Raw genomic sequence first — 21,863 nt, 5'->3', positions numbered from 1 at the left:
AAGCGGGTTCTCCACCCCTACCTCTTCTCTCCCTGCTTCCTTTCCCCCAGCCACTAAGAATGACGGTGAAGGCCAGGCCCAGTGGGGCAGGCCTGCGGTCCCAGCACACTAGGAGGCTGAGGCCAGAGGTCAAAATTTGAGCCCAGCCTGGATAGTTTAGCAATTTAAAGAGAACTTGTTTCTAAATTTAAAAAAAGGCTGGGGATGTGGCTCAGTGCAAAAGCCCTGGGTTCAATCCCCAGTACCACAAAAGGCAATAAAAATGAATATAGAGGTCATCTACACTGGCCAGTGAGCAGGGAACCTTCAGATGCTCACAACTGTCATGCCAGGCCAGGAACTCTACGAGTGTCAAACTAGCAGAAAACAGTTGGAGCTGTCTGTCCCAAAGGTCCTACTGAAGTTAGAAGCCAACTCCAAAGTACAGTCAAAGTACAAAAATCAGTCAGTTCCTAGTACAAGGGAACAAAAGCTGCATAGAAAATTGTGTGCAAAGCTGACCGAGTAGTCCTACCACTCACGAATGGTGTGCACCTGACTGAGTTAGCCCAGGCTTCTGAGTCCAGCTTCCTCGTCTTTGAATTAGTGGGAATAATAGTAACAATGCAGGAGTTGTTGGGAAAATAAGACTAAAGTAACATATTTGAGTATTTGCCACATGCTAAGTGCCCGTTGAAGAGCGTTCAGTGTGTTATCTCAATAGCATATCTACTTAATGTGGTGCCTTAACAGACACCTGATAAATGTAGCCTTAAAGAAATGTGACAGGAAGAGGAAGAACTGCTAAACTTCCAAGAGCAGAGACGTTGCCTTGTTGGAGAAGGAAGGTGAAGTAATTGCTGGATGTAACACCCAAATCTTTTAAGCTTTACAAATTAAAGAGCCAAAGTGTGTCAGCTCAAAGGACAAACCTGAGTTGATATTTTCATGTGTCACGTGTCTGCCTGTGAAGCTAGAAGAACTGCCGAGGTCCCGGCACAGTCCGGAAGTGTATGCACCGAGATGAGCAAACATCTGTGCATGGGAGACTGAGGCCAGTAGACTGCTGTGAGCAGGAGGCTGTCTCAGGACCATGGCTCAGTTTCCCTTTAATGTGGCCACACTGACCTCATGAGCATCCTAGTACAGGGTAAATACTTCAGCCGGGACAGACTTAGATTTTCCCCTGTTCTCTCTTAGATCAGTTGTTGCCTGACCCTAGACAAGCCAGCATGTGAATATACTCTACATCTGTCAGGGTGTTTCTACTGTATAAGTCTTCTCAGTGTGTAAAAGCACAGACCTTCACTTCAGAGATGGAGGCAGGAGGATTGCCTCAATTTCATACCAGCCTGGGCTCCAAAGTGAGCTCAAGGCCAGGCTGGAATACATAGCAAGATCCTGTCTCAAAAATAATAAAAAACTAAATGGAGGATATTGTAATGTTAGAACTGATGAAGTGACTGAAAGAATTTTCAAAAAGCAGCCATGAGTGTGCACTTGAGTTGTGGAATGCAGGAGAAACGCTTGAAAGTCCCATCTCCCTTTGAAAAGAGATGCGATAGGCTTCTGTCTCACTGTGGTGACGGGAGTACACTTAACATTTAGGAACGTCAACACTGCCGGTTTTTCGTAATGTATTTCAATCCCGATTTTTCTGAGGTAGCAAGGTTTCAGTTAATAAACAAAGGAAGATCAATGCTCTGCAGAGTGAGTGTGGGCCAACTGAAAGCAGGAAAGTACAGTACACTACAGGGTGAGAGGAGCACTGTGACACAGCACAGCGGCTTCGTCATCTTGCAGATGCGAGTCTTCCTACCACTCAGAGTGGCACCTTCCCACTGAGTTCTTGGCGTATCTTTGAGGTGGGTTTCAGATTCAAGTCAGACTGACCCCAACAGATTGCTAATTACTGTTCCAATGTCGTCAGTAATGCAGAGGCTCTATCAAAGTTATTAACTAGGTTATAATTCCCTAGCATCCAGGCATGAAACCAGACTTAGTGGGGCCTGAACCTTATGAAATTTGCAAAGTGCCTTTTAATGAAAAAGCATGCAAAATGTATGCCTACAGAAATTTCTAGGGCCCACCAGGACATTGAAGGGTCCTGTGCAAGTGAGGAGTCCCAGGGCTTCCCCTCCACTCAACTCATGATAAATCCACCACAGCGGAGGCATTTGTATAGCAGGGAGAAATACTTCAACTGATAATGAGCTCCAGACTGAACATGTTGGTCATAAAAGTATTGGCATCCTAGCTTGGCGACTTCCCTTTGAAAAGAGATGCGATAGGCTTCTGTCTCACTGTGGTGACGGTCAGCTAGCTTTGTCTCCTGGGAAACTTGAACCCAAAGCCCAGGTACCCAGTCCCAAACACACACTTGGTGGATTGTGACCATTATGTTGATCTTTTTACTTTCTCAAGGGAGATAGGGGCTTGATACGTTGCCACGGCTGGCCCCCACTCCTAAGCTTAAATGATCCTCCTGCCTCAGCCTTCCTGAGTAGCTGACACTACAGGTGCATGCCACAATTGACTGACTGTGCAAATCTACTGAAGTAACTGTAGAGTAGTTTGAGAGGCAGGGCTCTATTCACAGCAAGTGCTGTGAGCATGAATGTCCAGCACCACTTAGCTCTCACTTTCTCATCTCCAGGAAGCAACTGCCTTTCTGTTAAGAAAAACCTTAGCATCAGATGTCACAAGTCACTGTCTCCTCCATTATGAGTCTTTTCTAGTGCTTCACCTGTGCCCACTTTCCTTCAAAAGCAAGCCTTCAGTGTCTCCCAGGCTGTGCATCACCAGGTTGACAAGGAGAGTGAGGAGTTCACACGGTTGAGGATGCAGGTGAAATTAACCAGCTCCAGATGCATCCTAAACCTCCCCCCAGGGATTTCAGACTGTGTGAACTGGACTTTGGACCCACGAGACAGGTGGGAAGTCTTTCCCAACTCAGGTGGAGATGGGGATTTTCATCTTGAGTCTGAAATCCCCTTCAGGCTATTAAACATCAGCAGAAAGGAAGTAAAGCCTGCACTTCTTATCAAAGGGAGCAGGAGAGAAAGCATGTGGAATTGGGCTAGAGAAATGTATTTTTATACATATTTTCCACACTATCTCTTAACACAAACACCCACCTGTTGGACATTTTTTTTTTTTTGTCTTTTTCCTTTTTATCGGTACCAGGGATCGAACTCACGACTGCCTGCTTGCAAGGCAGGCGCTTATGCCGCTGAGCTAAATCCCCAGCCCCCTGTTGGACATTTTGAAGTTCTAATTGCACACAGATAATTCATAACTTCAGAAGTCAATACTTTTTCAAAAACAACATTGTGGGTGGTTAGGGAGAGAAGCACGTGGTGGCAGGCTTTCAGGAATTCTTTCTACTTTCCCATTTAGTGGACACCGGCAGTGAAAAAGCTTTGGTACCTTTTGCTTCTTGTAGAACTTTACATTAAACTTAGTCCTGTGAAGTTCTCTAGTGTATATGTTTGAATAGTGAGAACTCTGCATGTGAGAAGCAAGCAAGTGGAATTTCAAGGAACATTCGTTCACAGCCTTCACAGCAGCCCTGAGCTCCAAACGATGCTAATTTGAGTGTTACCTGTGTGACACCTTGTGTTGCTCATGCCAAAGACCACTACCTGAGAATGCAGAGCAGGCTACCTAGAAGTTATAGAAGTCAGCTCGCTCATCTGCAGGAAGCAATTGCTTTGTGGTAAGAAAAACCCACATGTCTACAATCCCAGCACTCAGGGGATTGAGGCAGGACAAATGTGACTTTTAGGCCAGCCTTGACTGCATAGCAAGACCCTGTCATCAAACATGTTATATCAAATCCCTTGGCCTCTTTGTACCTTAGTTTCCTCATTTGGAAATAATGAATGGAGTCTTTGGCCATACCATCCTGGATGCTCCTCATCTTATCTGAAAGTAATCAGTGGATCTTAAGACTTACTTTTCAAAGCAATTTCAGGATCCAGCTAGTGAATAACTGCATGAAGTTGATACATAGATTTGGTAACAGTTTTTGTTTTTACATATGTTTATCATTTATTTCACTTACACTTGGTGTAAAAACTGCATCCCATGCCATGCTTGAAATGTTCCAAAGCTCACTTTTATGAGTAAATTGCAACGAAGATTTCTACCAAAAAAATAAAAGGACATAATTGAAAGAAAAAAGATGCTCTTTTTGAACAGTTTTCATTTGGCAGTTATTTCAACTTATATATGATGAAACATCACTTGAAATACTTTTTCCATATACTAAAGAAATCTCATTGGAAGATGGTGGCTTATAATTTATACTTTCATATTTACAAGTGAAATGCACTAGGTACAAAGAAAGAAAGCTTAATAAATACTTGTGCTGAGTGATCTTTATTGCTCTTGAACAGCATTCCACAGCTTCCGCACTAGTGACATTTGGAGCTGGCTGATTCTTTGTGTTGAGTGTCTGACTGAACACTGTAGCATGCTTAGCAGCATCCCTGATCTCTGCCCTCTCCATGCCAATAGCAATTGTCACCTCCATGCAAAATCAAACCAACTGAGAATCATTGCTCTGTAGTGGCTCTCTCTGACCTGTGCGATAATCTTTATAATCCACTTTGTAGAGGTTTAAAGGATTTTCCAAATTTGTAGCAAAGAAACTTACAAGACTATAAATGTAATGAAGTTATATTTTTCAACTTACAAGAACTGCAAAAAGGGTAGTGCTTCAAATGTTTCTCTTTCAATAAACTGTATTTTATTGCAGGATAAATCTCTAGAACAAGGAAAACATTGCCTTAAATAACTAGTAAGTAAGTAGTATGAAAACTAGGCTTTAGAATGGACTTGTATCTGAACATTGTAGACCCCATATCCTGTCTGTAATTTCTCTAGGACTCTCACCTTCATGATCTTCATAAATAAAGTATTCAACTATTAGATTGTGTTTTTCAGTTCTAAACTAGGTAGTCCTGGCTGGCCTTGAACTCACTGTGTAGCCCAGGCTAGTCTCGGACTCACCGTGCTCTTGTCTCCTCCTCCTAGGTGCTAAGACTGCAGATATACTACTTAATGGCTTTTATTTCTTGCCCTGTCATTTTGAAACAGTTTTGCTACAGCATTCAGGCTGGCCCTGAGCTCACTTTGTAGCCCAGGCAACCCTCAGACTTGCAGCAATCCTTGCTCACCCTTTTGAATGCTAGGATTACACCACCAAACCTAGTTTTCAATTTCTTTTTTTTTGTTTGTTTATTTTAAAGAGAATAAATCAAAACAAAACAGAATAAAGCAAATAAGAACAGAACAATGCAAATGATAGAGGACTTCTAAACAAGGCAATGGAAAAGTAATAATGTCTACCATAATGTCTCCATTTTCTTCAAAATAGCTTGTCCATACCATCACATGAAATAAAATCAAACAAAACAAAACAGAACAAAACCAATCAAAATAAAAGAATGAAAGCATTACAGGACTTCAAAACAAGATAATAACAATGGCTACTATACTGTCTCTTTTTTTCTTCAAAATAACTTCATACCATCACACATAATAAAATCAAATAAAACACAATAGAATAAAACCTATCAAAAGAATTAAAACATTACAGGACTTCAAAACAAGATGATGGGAAATCAACAATGGCTTCCATAATGTTTCCTTTTGTTCACAATAGTCATCCATACCCTCACACATAATAAAAGCAAAACAAAACAGAATAAAACCAATCAAAACAAAAGAATAAAAGCATTATAGGACTTCAAAATAAGATGATAGGTAAACAACGATGTTTACCACAATATATCCTGTTACCTTCAAAATAGCTGCCCATATCACCAAGCACAGAAAAATCTAACAACCAAGACACAATAAAACCAAATCTAACAAAATTATGAAAATTGTACGAGAATTGAAAACGAGGTAATTGGTAATTAGCAGTGATTCCCACTTTCCTTTTTGAGGCATTTCCTCAACTATCACTGTTATAATCTAATGTGCCTTTTGGATCCCACTAACTCCTTCAGTTGTTGATGCTAGGGGGATAACTTGGTGTTCACCTGTATGTGTCCAAACCATTTTACCCATGAACATGTTCTCAGTTGCATCCATTTCCCTACAATAGCCTCAAGATTTCCTACTTTATAGCTGGGCAGCTTTCCATTGTATGTAAATACCGTATCTTTCTTATCCATTCTGCAGTTTATGGGCAAGTTACTCTTGCTTTTTTTTTTTTTTTTTTTTTTGGTCTCTCGTCACATAGAACAATTGTTTTCTCTCCTTTGATTTTTTGTCTATGCATGCCCAGGTTTGCCACTACTGCCTTAGGGCCGGGAATGTTTGATAATTCCAGAGACTAATTTTAGTCTCGTATAGTAAAAATTCTTTATGCCTACTTTCTTCAAGCCTTCTACATTTGAAAAAAGGCTCTATTTGCCAAAATACCACAAAATTAGTTTAATTACCATTAATAATATTTACACTTCTGGACCCACTGGACCAGAAACCAAACCAAACCAAACACAAAACAACAAAACAAAAATCAAGCTTTCACACCAAAGAGCATAGTATCTTCCTTTCTCTAAACAGTTAAAAATACTATGCAAGTAATTCCTCTTTGACAACAAGACTGCAGAGATTGTGATTATTTTAGTGAAGATGGAGTATTTCTATGCTGAGTGTAAACATGTCCAGCAATAGCATTTTTTTACTTTTTTACTTTTTTTTTGAGACAGGGTCATGCTATGTAGTTCAGGCTGGCCTTGGGCTCACTTTGTAAGGCAGGCTGGTCTTGAACATGCAATAATCCCTTGCTTCAGCCACGCAAAGGCTGGGATTTCAGGAGTGCACCACCACGCTATACCATTTAATCACCATTTTAAAAATCTGTTTTTAAGATGGGTGTCATCATTCCAGCACTAAAATGCTGGCAGTCAATTCTTCTGGTATCTTAACCATCTGGATAATACAACAGTTTACCTGCTTAGTTAATTATTTAATAGTTTAAAAACTTATTTAATACTTTAAGTGTTAGTTTTATTCAGATTCAATCGTCTAAACACCCTGGGTTAATGGCGCTCAAATTAGCACAGGTGCTCTACACACTACATTCTGGTCCTCTAGGCAGCACTCTAAAGTTAACTTTAATTCCTTTGTTCTGATTCAGCTTTTTCAAATCTTTATTATAAACACCATATAGCAAATACTTATAGACTTTGCAGGTCACATATAGTCTCTGTTGTATATATTCATGAGAGGTTTGTTTCTTTTTTGTACTGGGAATTGAACTCTCAAATTTGCAGCCTCACACTTGCCAGGCAGATGCTGTACCACTGAGCTATATCCCCAGCCCTCCTTTTCTTTTAAACCACTTAAAAAAGAAAACACAACAAAAACATAATGAACTTATGAGCTAAATAAAAAAGACTGGATCAATTGGATCGGTGGCCCATATGGTAAATACAAATACAAGCCAATGGTACATAAGCACTAATAAAACAAGGTTCATGTTATAACACCGGTAAGTGCTCAGATCTTATTACTACTTTTCCTGTGTAAGTTGGGTTTTTCCCATTTGTACCTTCTGATGTAAAAAGTGAAAATGTGCATAGCATATTTGATGATAGACACAGACTTAGCCCTATACACACTTGCACACTTGCACATTTTATTTCTGGAAGAGATTTTGGAGAGTATGTAATTAGAACTGCCTCCTCACTTTACAGATAACTTAAATAATGATGATTAAGTAACTTACAAATATCTGAGGGATAGCAGGCCTTCAAAGGAATCCTTATGTAGTTCGGTGATGTAATTTTCACTGAGATTTCTGGAAGATGAAAAGGTTATTTTTAAATCACATTTCCTCAGAAACCTGAAGGATATGCAGTGATGAAAAAGCGGAGGAAATGAGCACTGTCAGTCCTGCCACGTGGAGTGTACCTGGAGCAATTAAAGTCTCATATCTACAACAATCTCATGCCAACAATCCCCTTTGCAGGCACTTGTTCTACAGAAATATTTGCCCATGTTCACAAAGAAGCATCAACAAGTGTCCATTGTGTGGTACAGGTAACAAGAAAGCTGGAGAGGACTGGGGATACAGCTCAATGGCATAAGCATCTGCCTGGCAGGTGCAAGGTCCTGAGTTCAGTTCCAGGTGCCAAAAGAAGAAGAGGATAACAAAAGAAACCTGGAGAGGTACCTCCCCAAATAAGAAACCTGACCAAAAAACGGGCAACTACAATGAATAGACACATCTCAGAAGAGAAGCACCAACAGCCGATAAATGCATAAAAAATGTTCAATAACTATGGTGCTTAGAGCATTGTAAAGTAATAATATTCCATCTTACCCCACAAGGAATGGAATCAGCAGGAAGTCAAACAATAAAAAATGCTAGTGAGGCTATAGGGGAAAAACACTTCGATGTTGCTGGTAGACATGCAAACTAGTGCAGTCACTGTGGGACTCGGTGTGGAATTGCCTCAAAAAACAACTAGCAATTCCACTTGACCCAGTTATTCCCCGTCTAGGTATTTTCCCAAAAGAATTAAAGGCATCATGTTACATTGATGAATTCATAGTCATGTTTGTAGCAGCACAATTCATAATAGCTAAACCTTGGAAAGGGCCGCTATGTCTATCGACAGATAATGGATAAAAACAATGTATTTACACACAGTGCAGTACTCTGCCATAAAGAGAAGGAAACTCCAGTCTTTTGTGGAAATCAAACATGTTTAGTTATGTCATGAGTTCTGTTGTATGGGAAACCCAATGTCTAAATAAAAAGCAAAATTAAAGGCAATAGCGTGAAGGGAGATAGATCTTTCTCAGAAAGCAGGTGCTCAAGAGATGGAGGGAAAGGGGATGGAGAAAAAGAATTGAGATGTATGGTATCATGTACATGTGCCAATTGCTCATGAGGAATATAATCATCATATACTGCAGTGCACTAATTTTAAAAAATGAAAAAAATCCTAGATATACCCTAAACATCTATCAATAGGGATATACTAAATGAGGCAGGAAGTTGGGCTACGTAAGTGAATTCAAGGTTATCCTGCACTACGTAGCAAGATCCTGTCTTAAAAAAAACACACCTCAAAAATTAAGACAAAATGAATACACCGTGAGAGCTGCAGTGGTGCATCCCTGTTATCCCAGCACTCAAGAAGTTGAGGAAGGAGAACTGCCATGAGTTCAAGGCCAGCTTGCACTACATAGTGCGACATGTCTCAAAACAAACAAGTAGGGCCAGGGATTTAGCTCAGTGGCCTAAGTGCCTGCCTGGCAAGTGCAGGTTGTGAGTTCAATCCCTGGTACTAAAACAAAACAAAAAACAAGTAAAAATAAATACACATTATGGAATACTGTAGGAGTTTAAGTGAGTGGGTAACCCTCTCTATGTGGGGTAGGAAATAACACTGATGTATCAAAAGTGAGAGAGTCAAATTACAGGATAGTACTGTTTAGGTAAAAAAGAAAAGCCACCTGAGAAACCTATTTCACTGTATGTCAGTATGTGTGCAGGCAAATGCATGGGAAAGATCAGGAAAGATACATCAGATTCAGACTAGTGGTTACCTCATTGATGGGTCATTAGAGCATATGGAAGGTCTCACCTGTTATTTAATCTTTTTTTTTGTCTTTTACCTTTTTAACGGTACCGGGGATCAAACTCATGACAGCCTGCTTGAAGACAGGTGCTTATGCCGGCAGAGCTAAATCCCCAGCCCCCTGTTATTTCATTTTTATTCATTAAGAATGTAATCACATTCTCTTTGTATAAAAAATAAATTTCAGTTGTTTCTTTCCAAGAGGATCTGTGAGGGCTGCGATTTAGCCCAGTGGCATGAGCACCTGCTTATCAAGTGTGAGGTTGTGAGTGCAATCCCTGCTACCAGAACAAAAAGAAAGAAAGAAAGACATTGCTCACCGAGAGGGTGTATGAAATTTAATTCTCTCTTTCTCTTTCTCTCTCTCCCTCCCTCCCCACTTCCAGAGCTGGGGCTTGAACCCAAGGGCTCACACATCTAAACACATGTTTTAATCAAGTGAGGTTGACCTGAGATAAGATGGGGAAATACCTTTGCTCAAAAGTGTTGACCTCAACATGCTGAATCAAGGAGGGTCCTGGTTTTTGTATGAAGTTTTTATATTCGTGTTTGAAAAAATTATACTCACAGTTTCTCAGCCCAATGGTAGGTTTTCCATGCCCCTTTTTGTATACTATAAATAGAGTTTCCTTGGAAATCCCTGTGAAGAAACAGTTTATGTCTTTGAATAACTGGGAAAGGAATAAATACAAGAATCCTAACAATATCCAGGATATTCAAACACAGAGACAATAACAGCTTTTCATTTGCAGAACTAACAGCTCCCCAGTTTGCACAAGACTGTCAGACTGTGGAGCAGCCAGCACAAATGATGAGACTTTTGCTCAGCAGCTCAGCTTCCTATCTGTCCAGTCTCCTGGATTAATGATGTCGGTCACTTAGTTTTAATTTAAGTGTTTTTCCCAAAATCACTTGGGTACAAGATGACTCCTACAAATCAATAAGTAAAAGAAAAATCATTCAACAGAAAAATGGGCCAAAATGCATCATTATTAGTGAGTAAGAATAAAGCAAGCCTCTGCCAGCTGGCGCCAAAGCTTTGGCTCGGTACCCTTTGTGGAAGCTCTGCAGGCAGTGGAAGGATAAGGGCAAGAGCAGCGTAGAGGAGCTAACGTCCTGATGTGGAAAAACCGCTTGGACTTGATGCACAGGGAAGAAGAGGAACCACCAGGCAAGCAGTAAACCATCACCTGGTCAGGGCAAAAACTGCAAAGGAGAAGGAGGAACCCACACAAAACTGGCACCAGGGCTTATCTCCCGTGTGACAGGGTGAGGGAGACAGATGGTCAAGCATATAAGGGTATGGATCTCCCATTATTCCATACACATCTCTGACTCCTTTTTAAAGGAGGTCTATCATGCCTTGCCAACGAGTTATTAGGTCAGGAGTAGGGGAGCACGCCTGTGATCACAGCACTCAGGAAGCTGAGGCATGAAGATACCAGTGAGCCTCAGGCCAGCCTGCCTCGAACCAGGGTTCAGTTCCAATTTTGCGGAAACTCATTCTTTATCCGTCAGCAACAACTTTCCTGCTCAGTTTGCATACACTTTTCCTGAGGATGGCGGGAAAGCAATCAGTCTGCTCATGCGCCTAGTGAACATTTCCACGTGACCAGATGCATTCTCATTGCTCTGCGCTCACCACGGCCTCAAACAGAACTTGTGCCCCTCAAGCTGGCTCTCCTCCCTGCTTGGGGCTGCCACCTGTGACACCTCCACCACTCAGCTCCACACAGCATGGAGACGGGAGCTCACAGGAGTTTGCACTTCTCTGTCCACCCTGCCCTCAGCTGTTTACTGGGTGACTTGGTCACGCAGTGTTCCAGTGTTCACCCACTCTCACACCAGCACCCTGCTCAGCCACTTGTCACTTATCCCCAGGCTCCTAGAGATTCGAGGTCTCCCTGAATTCAGCCTTCCCTTCCAGATGCCTCCACATGTGGAGTCTAAAAGGGTCCTCCTGTTTTGATCATTTTGCTCTCTGGCTTGAAAACTCTGTCTCTCTGTGTCTGTGTGTCGGTCTCTGTCTCTCTGTCTCTCTAAAGATCCTAAAGTTGATATTCAGTGTTCATAATTTGAAATAATACCTCATTGCTTGATAACCCTGTTCTTTTCAGGCAGACTGGCCTGTGCAGCCATGTTCATTCCTGCTGCCATGCCTTTGGGCTGGCCGTCCTGTGTTTCCTCTGCTTGACAATTGCAAGCACTCTAAGCACCAGCTAAGGTTTGAGCTCCCCCATGCCGTGTTCCCTAACCTTCAAATCTTGTGACTCTGCATCTATTCTTTATGGCCCCACCACCTCCCCTAAGGCTCTTCCCCTCCCTTCTATCATTTTCATGTTCTGGAAAAAGCACTATGCTTCTTTAGTTCCCCATGTACTTAGCTCTGCAGGAGTGAGCACAAACTAGATACTGCAAAGCAAGGGGCAAAGGTGAGTTCTGCACATAATTCAGGGCCTCAACAACAACAACAGTAGCTAATATTCATACATATGGGGGTGCTGTTACTTGTATCACAGTGTTCTCTTTTCTGACACAGTCCTGTGAAACAGTAAACATTATATTCCTCCTTCCACAGATGAGGGAAGTGAGTCACAGACTAACTTGCAAAATGTTACAAAGATAATGAAAGAGATGTCTGGGTTAAAATTCAGGCCGTCTGGGTCAGGCAGATTCTATTCCTTTTTCCAAGGGGTGAGGGATACTAGGTATCAAACCCAGGACCCTGAGTGTACAAGACAGGCAGTGTACCTCTGAGCTACACCGCCAGGCCCAGAATCTACTCGTGCCCACATTGCTGTATCATCACTAAGGAAATGAGTTGTGAAAAGGGGGGAGCAAAAATAGGAGAGTAAGTGTTAGGTGGTGGGATAAGTAAAGTGCAACCCATCTGGGACCCCACCTGTCTCTCAGGAGCTATTCCTAGTCACCACTCCTATTCCCCAGTAAATTTTCCTACCCTTAACCTCCATTGTTCCTAAGAATTCACTCTTCATCTTCAGCGAAAATGAACTCAGTGTGTCTGACTTCCAGTAGGTTGGGAGTGACGTTCTGTTATTTTTGGGTTTTTCTTTTACCTATTTCATCATAACCTGGGCAGTGCAGGTGACAGCAGACACAGTGCTGTCAATCCATCTGCTCCTCTTAGCTGACTTGCAGGTGCTTCGTGAAACGTTTTACTTTCCCTGATTTAAATCCTTGAAAGCAGGGTTACAACTCTGGGCCAAGCTTGGTGAATTCACTAAGACCGTGTCTCAAAATAAAATATATGAAGAAAAAAACAAGGAAAAAGGGTAAGAGGGCACAAATAGTACAAAGAGAGTGGAATAAAGAAAATTGAGAAAGAAGAAGGTAAAAACAGAAAGTCAGTGTGAACAGGGGATGTGAGGACAGTCTATGAAGCCCTTGAAGAAAGGGCTGTCACCTCAGGCACAATGCAGACAACAAAAGAAGAAAACTGATCCTTACAAGACTGTGAAGGAGTTGACCTCTACGACAGGTACTTGGCGCAGCCTTTGCTTCGGGCTGAGACCCGTACATGACAGGGTGTCATTGTCACAGGTGCAGAGCTCACATATGTTGCTAGTGCTGGTGGCATCCTGCACCATTTGTGCAGAATAATGGTTAGTGTTCTGTTCCACATCCAAAGGTTGAACCGTGATGGGTGTCAGGTTTGGTTGCTGAGCCTGCACTTGGTCTGGATGTGCAAGGGTCACCTCAGGATGCTGCTGAGGAGAAGCTTCAATCTCCGGCAGAGTCACAGAATGTTCAGCCTCTGCAATCCCTTTTGAAGTCATGATAAGATTCATATACATTGTGTGTACCACATCAGTGGGGAATGTTGGGCTCTTAGCTGTATCCTGACCCAGTGGTGTTGGATTTCTTGTTTGAAGTGGTACCACGTGTTGATTGACAGCCTTCATAGACGGTTCTGGAGGCTGAGAGGGGTTCACCTGCATCACTGAAGGAAGTTTAGTTTCAGTAGCAGGTGGTTGAGTTATGGAATGTTCCATATGCAACAACTGAACCATGCTGCTTGTCAGGTTTGGTTGCCGAGCTTGCACCTGGTCTGGCTGTGCAAGGGTCATCTCTGGTTTCTTCTGAGGAGCTGTATCCTCTAGCAGGGTCGTGGAATGTTCCACCTCCATTGTAACTTCAGGATGTAGGATACGGCCCATGTCCAGTGGTTGCCCCATGACACTGGTCAACATGTGAGGCTGAGCTGGAATCTGACCCGGTGGTTTGGGATTTATCATTTCAAGTGGTATTGTGTTCTGATCTACACCCTTTAATGATGGCTCTGCAGGCTGAGAGGGGTTCTCCGGCAAATTGGGTGTGAGTTGCGTCCCTGAAGTAGATGGAGGTATTGGATGGTCCAGTTTCACAGGCTGAATGATTGCAGGAAACACAGTTGGTCCCTGAGACTCTACCTGCCTTGAAGGTGGGAATCTTACATCACGATCCTTCAGAGAAGCAACTGTACCCTCCTCTGGGGCCACAAAATGTCCAGCCTCTTTAATGGCTTTTTCTCTCATAAGAGCCATTGTTTGGACTGTGCCACTGGGCAAGGTTGGAGGCTGAACTGGACCCTGACCCAGTGGTGCTGCAGTTGTTCTGTGAGGTGTTACTCTGTCTGGACCTAAAGCCTCCATAAATGGTGTTGGAGGCTGAGATGGGTTCTCTGGCAAAGGTGGTGAATGGAGAACCTTGGAAGTAGGTGGAGAAGGTCTACTATGTTCTACCCTCCAAGCCTGAATGTTGACAGGAGTCAGGTTGGGTTGTGGAGCCTCCACCTTCCTAGGGTGTGCAAGTGTCACCTCGGGATGCTTCAGAAGAGAAGCTGTGACCTCCTGTGGGCCCACAGAATGTTCATCATTTTTAATGGCTTTTGCATTCATGATAAGAGCCATATCCATTGGTTGTACCACTGCACTGTGCAATGTTGGACTCTGAGCTGTATCCTGCCCTGGTGCTGTTGGATTTGTCATTTGAGCTGGTACCATGTGTTGATCTCCAGCCTTCATAAATGGCTCTGGAGGCTGAGAGGGGCTCTCAGGCCTTGTTGAAGGAAATTGACTTCCTGCAACAGGTGGTGGAGGCAGGGAACGTTCCACATCCGAAAGTTTAAATATCACGGGAGTGAGACTTGGATGCTGCGTGTGCATCTGGTCTGGATGTGCAAGGGCCACATCAGGGTTCTTGTGAGGAGGAACTGTGACCTCCTGCACGGCTGTGGGATGTTCAGCCTCTGCAGTAAGTTCAGGATATAGGGTAGGGCCTGTATCCAGTTTTTGTACCATGACAGTGGGCAATGTTGGAGGCTGAGCTGGACCTAGAGCCAGCAGTGTAGGAGTTATTCTGTAAGATGATTCTCTACGTTGACCTAAAGCCTCCAGCAATGGTGCTGGAGGCTGGAATGGGGTTTCTGACAATGTTGGTGAAAGGAGAAACCCTGAAGTAGGTGGAGAAGTTCTCGTATGTTCTACATTCCAAGCCTGAATGTTGACAGGAGTCAACTTGGGTTGTTGAGCCTCCACCTTCCTGTGGTGTGTGAGTGTCACCTCAGGATGCTTCAGAGGAGAAGGTGTAACCTCCTGCAGGCCCACAGAATGTGCAGGCTCTGTAGTGAGTTTATCACTTGTGCTAAGCCACATGTCTAGCGGTGGGGTTGTGACAGGTGATAATGTGGGATGCTGAGTTGAATACTGACCAAGCATTGGAACTGGCAGCTCATTCACTGTTGGCCCTTGTGTCTTTTCAGAGGCTGAGTACAGTATTGGAGATGGTTCCTTGGGTATCTCCCCAGGTCTCAGGATGGAATTTGTCAAACGTGAGAGATGAGTTGCACTGCCCCTTAGAGATGGAACATTGATCTCCGGATTCTCTGACAGCCGATGTAAACCCTCCTCACTAAATAGCTTCTCTTGGTGTAGGATTAAAGAAGGTACAACCTGTTCAGCAGGCTGTGAGTCTCGATAAGGGTCTTCTCCCTCAGGTAGAGAGGACTGGATTTGTGGAGCCTCTGGATTTTTAGTCTGGGCCTCCAGCTGGTATTGTGATGATTCCTTGTGCTCACAGGGCTGTGTAGGTTGATCTGGCTTCAGCAGATATCCCAGGTGTAGGCTTTTGTGATCAGCTTTATCCGTACTCAGATCCACAGTATCATCCTGCAAGGTTTGTTTCTGATGCTGAGGATATTCTGATTGATGAGCAGCTCCAAAAACCTCCTTAGCAAGTTGCCAGTGCTGAGCTATATCCTTCAGTTTCAGGAGTGAAACAAACTTTGATGGTGTTGAACTCTTGTTCCCTAGTAGTAGACGCAGTACATGTGACTGGTGGTCTGCAGCCTGCTCTGAAGCAGAAGTCTCCTCCTTTCTTCTGACTTGAGAAGGCAGAGCTAGGTGTTCATTCTCATGCCCATCTACCATTGAATCCACCTCTGGGAGCCTCTGTGGCCCAACCAGCTTGTCATGCAGACCCTGATGTGGAACAGCAAACTTATCTGGATCCGGCAGTGACTCTTCAGTCGACTCCTCAGGTGTAAGTAAAAATCTTCTCAGGTGCAGAGGTTCCTGGGTAATCCATTTCCCCTGACTCTGCTCGAGTAGTAAAGGTATAGAGTGATTTAGATGAGTGAAGAGACTTGTAATGAAAAAAATAGCTATGTGGGTGGTCAGGCCTTTCTTTTTTTTTTTTTTTTTTTTTACTAATAATGGCAAACAATATTACTTTTATTTGCATTTATTTAATGCATAATTTATTCCCGTGCCATAAGTTTTTGTTTCTTCAGTTTCTTCTGAGATATTTTTTTCTTCTGTGCAACTTCCTCCTCTGGTTTAGGCACAATCTGTTCCTTTTCAGTAAGGATCATCTCAATGTGGCAGGGAGAGCTCATGTATGGGTTAATACGGCCATGAGCTCTGTAAGTACGGCGGCGCATCTTGGGTGCTTTGTTCACCTGGATATGTTCAATGACCAGAGAATCTACATCTAAACCCTTAAGTTCAGCATTACTCTCTGCATTTTTAAGCATGTGCAGCAAAAATTCAGCACTCTTTTTGGGCCACCGACCCTGGGTCCAGCCCCATTGTTTGGCCTGGGCACACCTTCCAACTCCACCATTGTAACGCCGGAATGGCACACATTGCTTCTTTAACGTGACATCCTTCAGATACTTGGTGGCCTTGCCGGCGGAGCTAAATCCCCAGCCCCCTGTTATTTCATTTTTATTCATTAAGAATGTAATCACATTCTCTTTGTATAAAAAAATAAATTTCAGTTGTTTCTTTCCAAGAGGATCTGTGAGGGCTGCGATTTAGCCCAGTGGCATGAGCGCCTGCTTATCAAGTGTGAGGTTGTGAGTGCAATCCCTGCTACCAGAACAAAAAGAAAGAAAGAAAGAAAGAAAGAAAGAAAGACATTGCTCACCGAGAGGGTGTATGAAATTTAATTCTCTCTTTCTCTTTCTCTCTCTCCCTCCCTCCCCACTTCCAGAGCTGGGGCTTGAACCCAAGGGCTCACACATCTAAACACATGTTTTAATCAAGTGAGGTTGACCTGAGATAAGATGGGGAAATACCTTTGCTCAAAAGTGTTGACCTCAACATGCTGAATCAAGGAGGATCCTGGTTTTTGTATGAAGTTTTTATATTCGTGTTTGAAAAAATTATACTCACAGTTTCTCAGCCCAATGGTAGGTTTCCACTACCGCTCTGGTGAGTAACCCCCCCCTTACAAAACTTTTAAATCAGCTTTCTTTCCCAGAGCGGCTCCTCTCCCTCCCCGCCGCGCGCTGCCTCGGCGCGCCGCCTCAGCGCCGCTGGTCCCGTGGTCATGAGACGGTCTCCCGCGTGGCCCGCGGGGCCTGGTCACCCCAGGGGGGGCCCGCGCCTGGCTCCTCTGAGCTAGGCGCCTCTCCCGCCCCCCTCCCACCACGTTTTAGCTCCCTTTATTTTGCCGGCGCAGTGGCTCGAGCCCCGGCCCTTCCCATTGATTGCTCCACCCGCCCTTGGCTCCTCTCCCCTTTTGTTTCCCACTTTACGCCAGTCCGTCCGCCGTCGCCGTTCTCCCAAGGTTAAATGAGACCAAACAATAAGAGATTCACATCAAAGTGCTTTTAATTTTAAAAACATCCTTTTTCTTTCTTTTCGCTCTCACATTGCGTTCCAATTCTGTGGGCCTCTCTGGCTTTGGCCTCCAGCCCAGCCCATTTCCTGTTTCACCACCCGCGCGGCCACATGGTGGCAGCGTCCCGCAGCGTCCCTGCACCATACCCCGCCCGCCGTAGCCGCCCAAAAGCTGTGGCTTTCACAGCGCGCCCAGCTCTGGCGCGGCCGTGAGCCTTTCAAAACAAAGCCCTCCTAACTTCACGCTGTGCCTCTCCCGCGCCCTGCCCCACGCACGGGGCTCCACGCAGCAAGCAAGCCGTGCCTCTGACTGCCTCTGCCTGCCTCTGCCGCCGCCCCGCCCCTCCGGGGCGTGGCCACCATCTCTGCTGCCTGCCTTGGCCATCGCCCCGCCCCTCCGGGGCACAGCCACTGCCTTGGCCGCCGCCCCGCCCCTCCGGGACGCGGCCACCCCCTCTGTCGCCCGCCTCGGCCGTCGCCCAGTCCCTCCGGGGAACCGAACGCGAGCCACAGCTCCCATTGGCGCCAGGCATCAACGGGGATCACCACTCGGGGCCTCCAAGCCCCACCCCCTTACGCGGTCGCAGCGAGACCATGTCATTTCCCTGCGCCGCTTAGCGCGTCACAGTAAGCCTCTGTTCTCTGCTTACGGTGTCCCGCGTTCGCCCCGCCCACTCTACGGTTCCTTGCCTGCCCCTCCGCGGCACCGCACACACAGGCTGCCTCTGCTGCCTCGTGCCACAGATCTCAGTGTTTCAACCTGCCTTTAACACTACACGTTTCCAGAGTCTCACGGCCCTGCCCAACCTTTTTTTACAGTTCTGTTCCACTCGAGAGAGGCTATTTTTTTTTCTTTTTTTCTTACAGTTTTTCTACCATTTGTTCACTATTGTTGGCCACCTGATAATTTTACCAACCTGCCTGCCTTATAATCTAAAATGCTGATATTAAATTCCTACATACTTACTTAATTCTACTATAGTCCAAATCCCAAACAAAAAGGACAAAACTTGACCTTCAAACCTTATAGAGATCTTAATATGGTTTTTTATATTTTTAACACTTGTGACACTTGGAGTTCTGAGACAGGTAAACCTACACAAGGTGGAGCTGCCTGCCCCCTCCATGCACCACGCTCAAATGCAGCAGAAGATACTGGACAAAAAATGCCCCATCCTGGCATTCTTTGAGACCTTACTCCAGGGCTACTGGACTGTCCTAGCCACCAGAGAGTGGGTAAGCCATCCTAAGTTCTAGCCCTCATAAATGTCGACACTGCCAGATTCGTCACCGACAGAAAATCTGCTGCTGAAGACTGAGGAAGTTCAGGGCAACAACAGCCCCCTTTAAGGTGTCCGTCTCAGATTCCAAGTCACACTAAAGTCTCAGGTAAGACATTCTCTATATTTGTGGACATAGAGGCCATATATACAGAGTTCTTCCTGAGTATTCAGGCTGCTATATTAAGTCATCAATCTCTATGACAGGGTATTGATGGTCAACCTATGCCATTTACATTACAAACAGGGCCTATTTTGTGCAGGTCCCAGTCCTACATCTTAAAATGCCTTTTATACAGGCTGACTTAGACACACTGAGGCCTCAACAGCTTCCACCTGTTGTCACTGGTGGACCTCTCCTCAATAATATAGACCACCCCCTTCCTTTCTTATTCACCAATTTCTCAGGAACCCTAGTCAAGACTCAGATACATTTTTGTCTTCTCACTTGGTTTATACTTTTTCAGGATACATAAAAGCCTTTCTCATACTTGCTAAAGTTCTGTTACAGCAAATCATTCCAAGGACTACAACCAGGTTACAGCGACCCATGCCTAAATCAAAGTTGCTGGACTGCCATCCTGATTTCACATCACTCAGGCTAAGAGGTGCCCTTCCAACCCTAAATCTGATCATTCTGAGTGGTCATCTCTTCTTCTGTCGCCTACCTGTCTCCGTCTCACAAAGGCCTCGCAGCCACAGTTAACAGGCTAAGTCATGTTTTGTTATCCACTTTGGTTCCTAATTTCTTACATTCTATTAATGATCATTTTTACAGCAGGACTCTTTAGCAGTATTGCCTACAGACTCCAACGTCATGCATACCAGAGACAAGCCTTACCAACCTACCGTCTTTTATGCTTTCAGATGGGGGATTAATCACCTCTCATAACTCCACTCCTCCTAACCCCACGTTTAATTTTCAGAATTCTGCCTCACCATGGAAATGTTTCTACCTCAACATGGTCCTGATAGAATGATATGTCTAAATCAAAGGCACCTTTCCCTCTACCTCACCTGGGTCCTTAAATATGACAGTGCCATGTCTCCTCATAACATTTTGTCTCTTTGTTTTTCCAGTCTGACATATGTGCATTCACCAGTGAAGTTGTCCTGGCTAAAACACCTGGCATCAGTGTCTACCTGGGCATCAACCTTCATCCCGTCAAACTCCCCTAGACCCCCAGTACAGCGCCCTCAGCCAGCAGGAAGTAGTTACAGAAAGAGATCTTCGCCCCTTTTCCTAATAACCAGAAGACGGGATATGAAAGAGTTGCCGGCCCAGATGGAACACTGTAACCAGAAAAGGCTGCAGCTAAACTCCTCCCCCCCCTGCCCCCTATGCACTTGATTGTAACCCTATATCCCCATCCTTAAGGACCTGTGCGCCAATGAGATACCTGTGCATCTCTAATGGCATTAGGGTGCTGCCCTAAGCTTAGGCTATTTAGACTCACCCACGCCACGTGTCAGAGAGAGTTCGCCAGAGAGAGCGAGACCTCCAGATTCCAGCGGCCAGCGCCGGCCAGCGCGCCAGTCTCCACTCCCCGTGTTCCCGGAGAGACCACAGCCCGGCCCCGGGCTCGGTGCAGTGGAGGCTGCGCCCGGGGCCCGCGGCGGCAGGGGCCCCCTCCCCGCATTCCCGGAATAAAGCCACCGCTGACCACTACTTTCACGGCCGTCCACTCCGCTCCATTCCTCCCACGGACTTCTCCTCTCCTCCCCCTTCTCCCAGACCTAGCAGACTTCTACTGAGAATCAGGCAGCATTACAAGCTGCTATTACTTTTGGAGATGAATACGGTGTTAGTTTAAGTAGGCCAAAGATAGAAGCCAAGAGAACCACCAGTTCCCACTGGTGAACAAGCAGTTCCCACCCAGTACCCCAAGTGGCATGACAACAATACAGGAGATTGGAACAGGAGACATTTTCAAGTGTGTATTCTCAAAGGTCTAAGGAGGAGAAAAACCGAGCCTTCTGGTGATTTTAAATCATCAGCTATTTCTCAGGAGGAAAGTGAAAACTCCTCTGACTTCTTAGATCATTGATCAGAGGCACTAATGAAACACATGTCCATAGATCCTGATTCACTAGAGGGACAGATTTGGCTTAAAGACATGCTTATTACCCAGTCAACTCCAGACATTAGAAAAAAGATAGGCTTTGCTCCAGATAGTTCACTTATCCTTTATTAAAAGCTGACTCCTTAGTATTCTGTAATCAGGACTGGGAGAAAACCAAGAGACTCCCAAAATGGCTGCCTTTATTGTGGCCACAAAAGCACAGGCCTTAACTCTGATTCTTGGGGCTCCAAGAAAAGCTTGATGATGATACTTACCTGCTATCACTGCCACAAGCCAGGCCAATTTAAAGGGACTACCTTAAAAGGCCCCCTGGGCCATGCCATGTCTGCAAAGGGGGCCACTGGAAGTCAGACTTCCTTCTGAGACCAATTCCCCATGGTTCAGACCCATCCTATCTCCTCCCTCTGACCAGGCTGTCATCTCCACAGGAGAGCCCTAAGTAATCATGCAAGAGGTAAAAAACCAGCTGTTGGCTGGATGTTGGCATATGTCTCTTTGTCCTTCTCAACTTTGGTCTTCCTTCCAGGCACTGGACCTTAATACAGTCACTAAACTATAGGTTGCTTCACCTGTGCCTGGGATAAATTTCTCTTCATTCATTTTCCTTGTAGTTATGCCTAAAAGCCCAACCCCAGTCCTGGAGAGATTTTATGCATAAGTTGCCAACTAGTCAAAATGATGCTGAAACTAGTTTTTTTACAAATACAGTACATACTGTGGTTCACAAATATAAAAACTTAAGAATGAGTATTTTTATTTGTTAATATGTTAATCTGGTTC

The 21,863-nt window shown here is 44.5% G+C and overlaps 2 protein-coding genes across 2 annotated transcripts; both read right to left on the bottom strand.

The window, feature by feature from the left end:
• Positions 1–9,786: 9,786 nt before the first annotated feature.
• Positions 9,787–16,268, bottom strand: LOC101788499 (leucine-rich repeat-containing protein 37A2-like). Its single transcript, XM_013158943.3, has 2 exons — positions 13,062–16,268; positions 9,787–10,233 (listed from the first exon to the last, which is right to left on the bottom strand). Exons 1-2 carry the CDS (start codon positions 16,019–16,021, stop codon positions 10,158–10,160), a joined length of 3,036 nt encoding a protein of 1,011 aa, XP_013014397.3. The 5' UTR covers positions 16,022–16,268; the 3' UTR covers positions 9,787–10,157.
• A 38-nt stretch (positions 16,269–16,306) lies between these two features.
• On the bottom strand, positions 16,307–16,842 carry LOC100717404 (large ribosomal subunit protein uL22-like). The gene has a single exon (XM_063242356.1). The coding sequence runs from the start codon at positions 16,825–16,827 to the stop codon at positions 16,351–16,353; it is 477 nt and encodes a 158-aa protein (XP_063098426.1). The 5' UTR covers positions 16,828–16,842; the 3' UTR covers positions 16,307–16,350.
• Between the last annotated feature and the right edge of the window lie 5,021 nt (positions 16,843–21,863).

Source organism: Cavia porcellus, unplaced genomic scaffold (assembly GCF_034190915.1).
Source record: "Cavia porcellus strain 051 isolate PalLab524CR breed Dunkin Hartley unplaced genomic scaffold, mCavPor4.1 scaffold_32, whole genome shotgun sequence".
NCBI lineage: Eukaryota > Metazoa > Chordata > Mammalia > Rodentia > Caviidae > Cavia > Cavia porcellus.
Note: the sequence above shows the minus strand (reverse complement) of the source record. Positions and strands in the feature narration are given on the sequence as shown.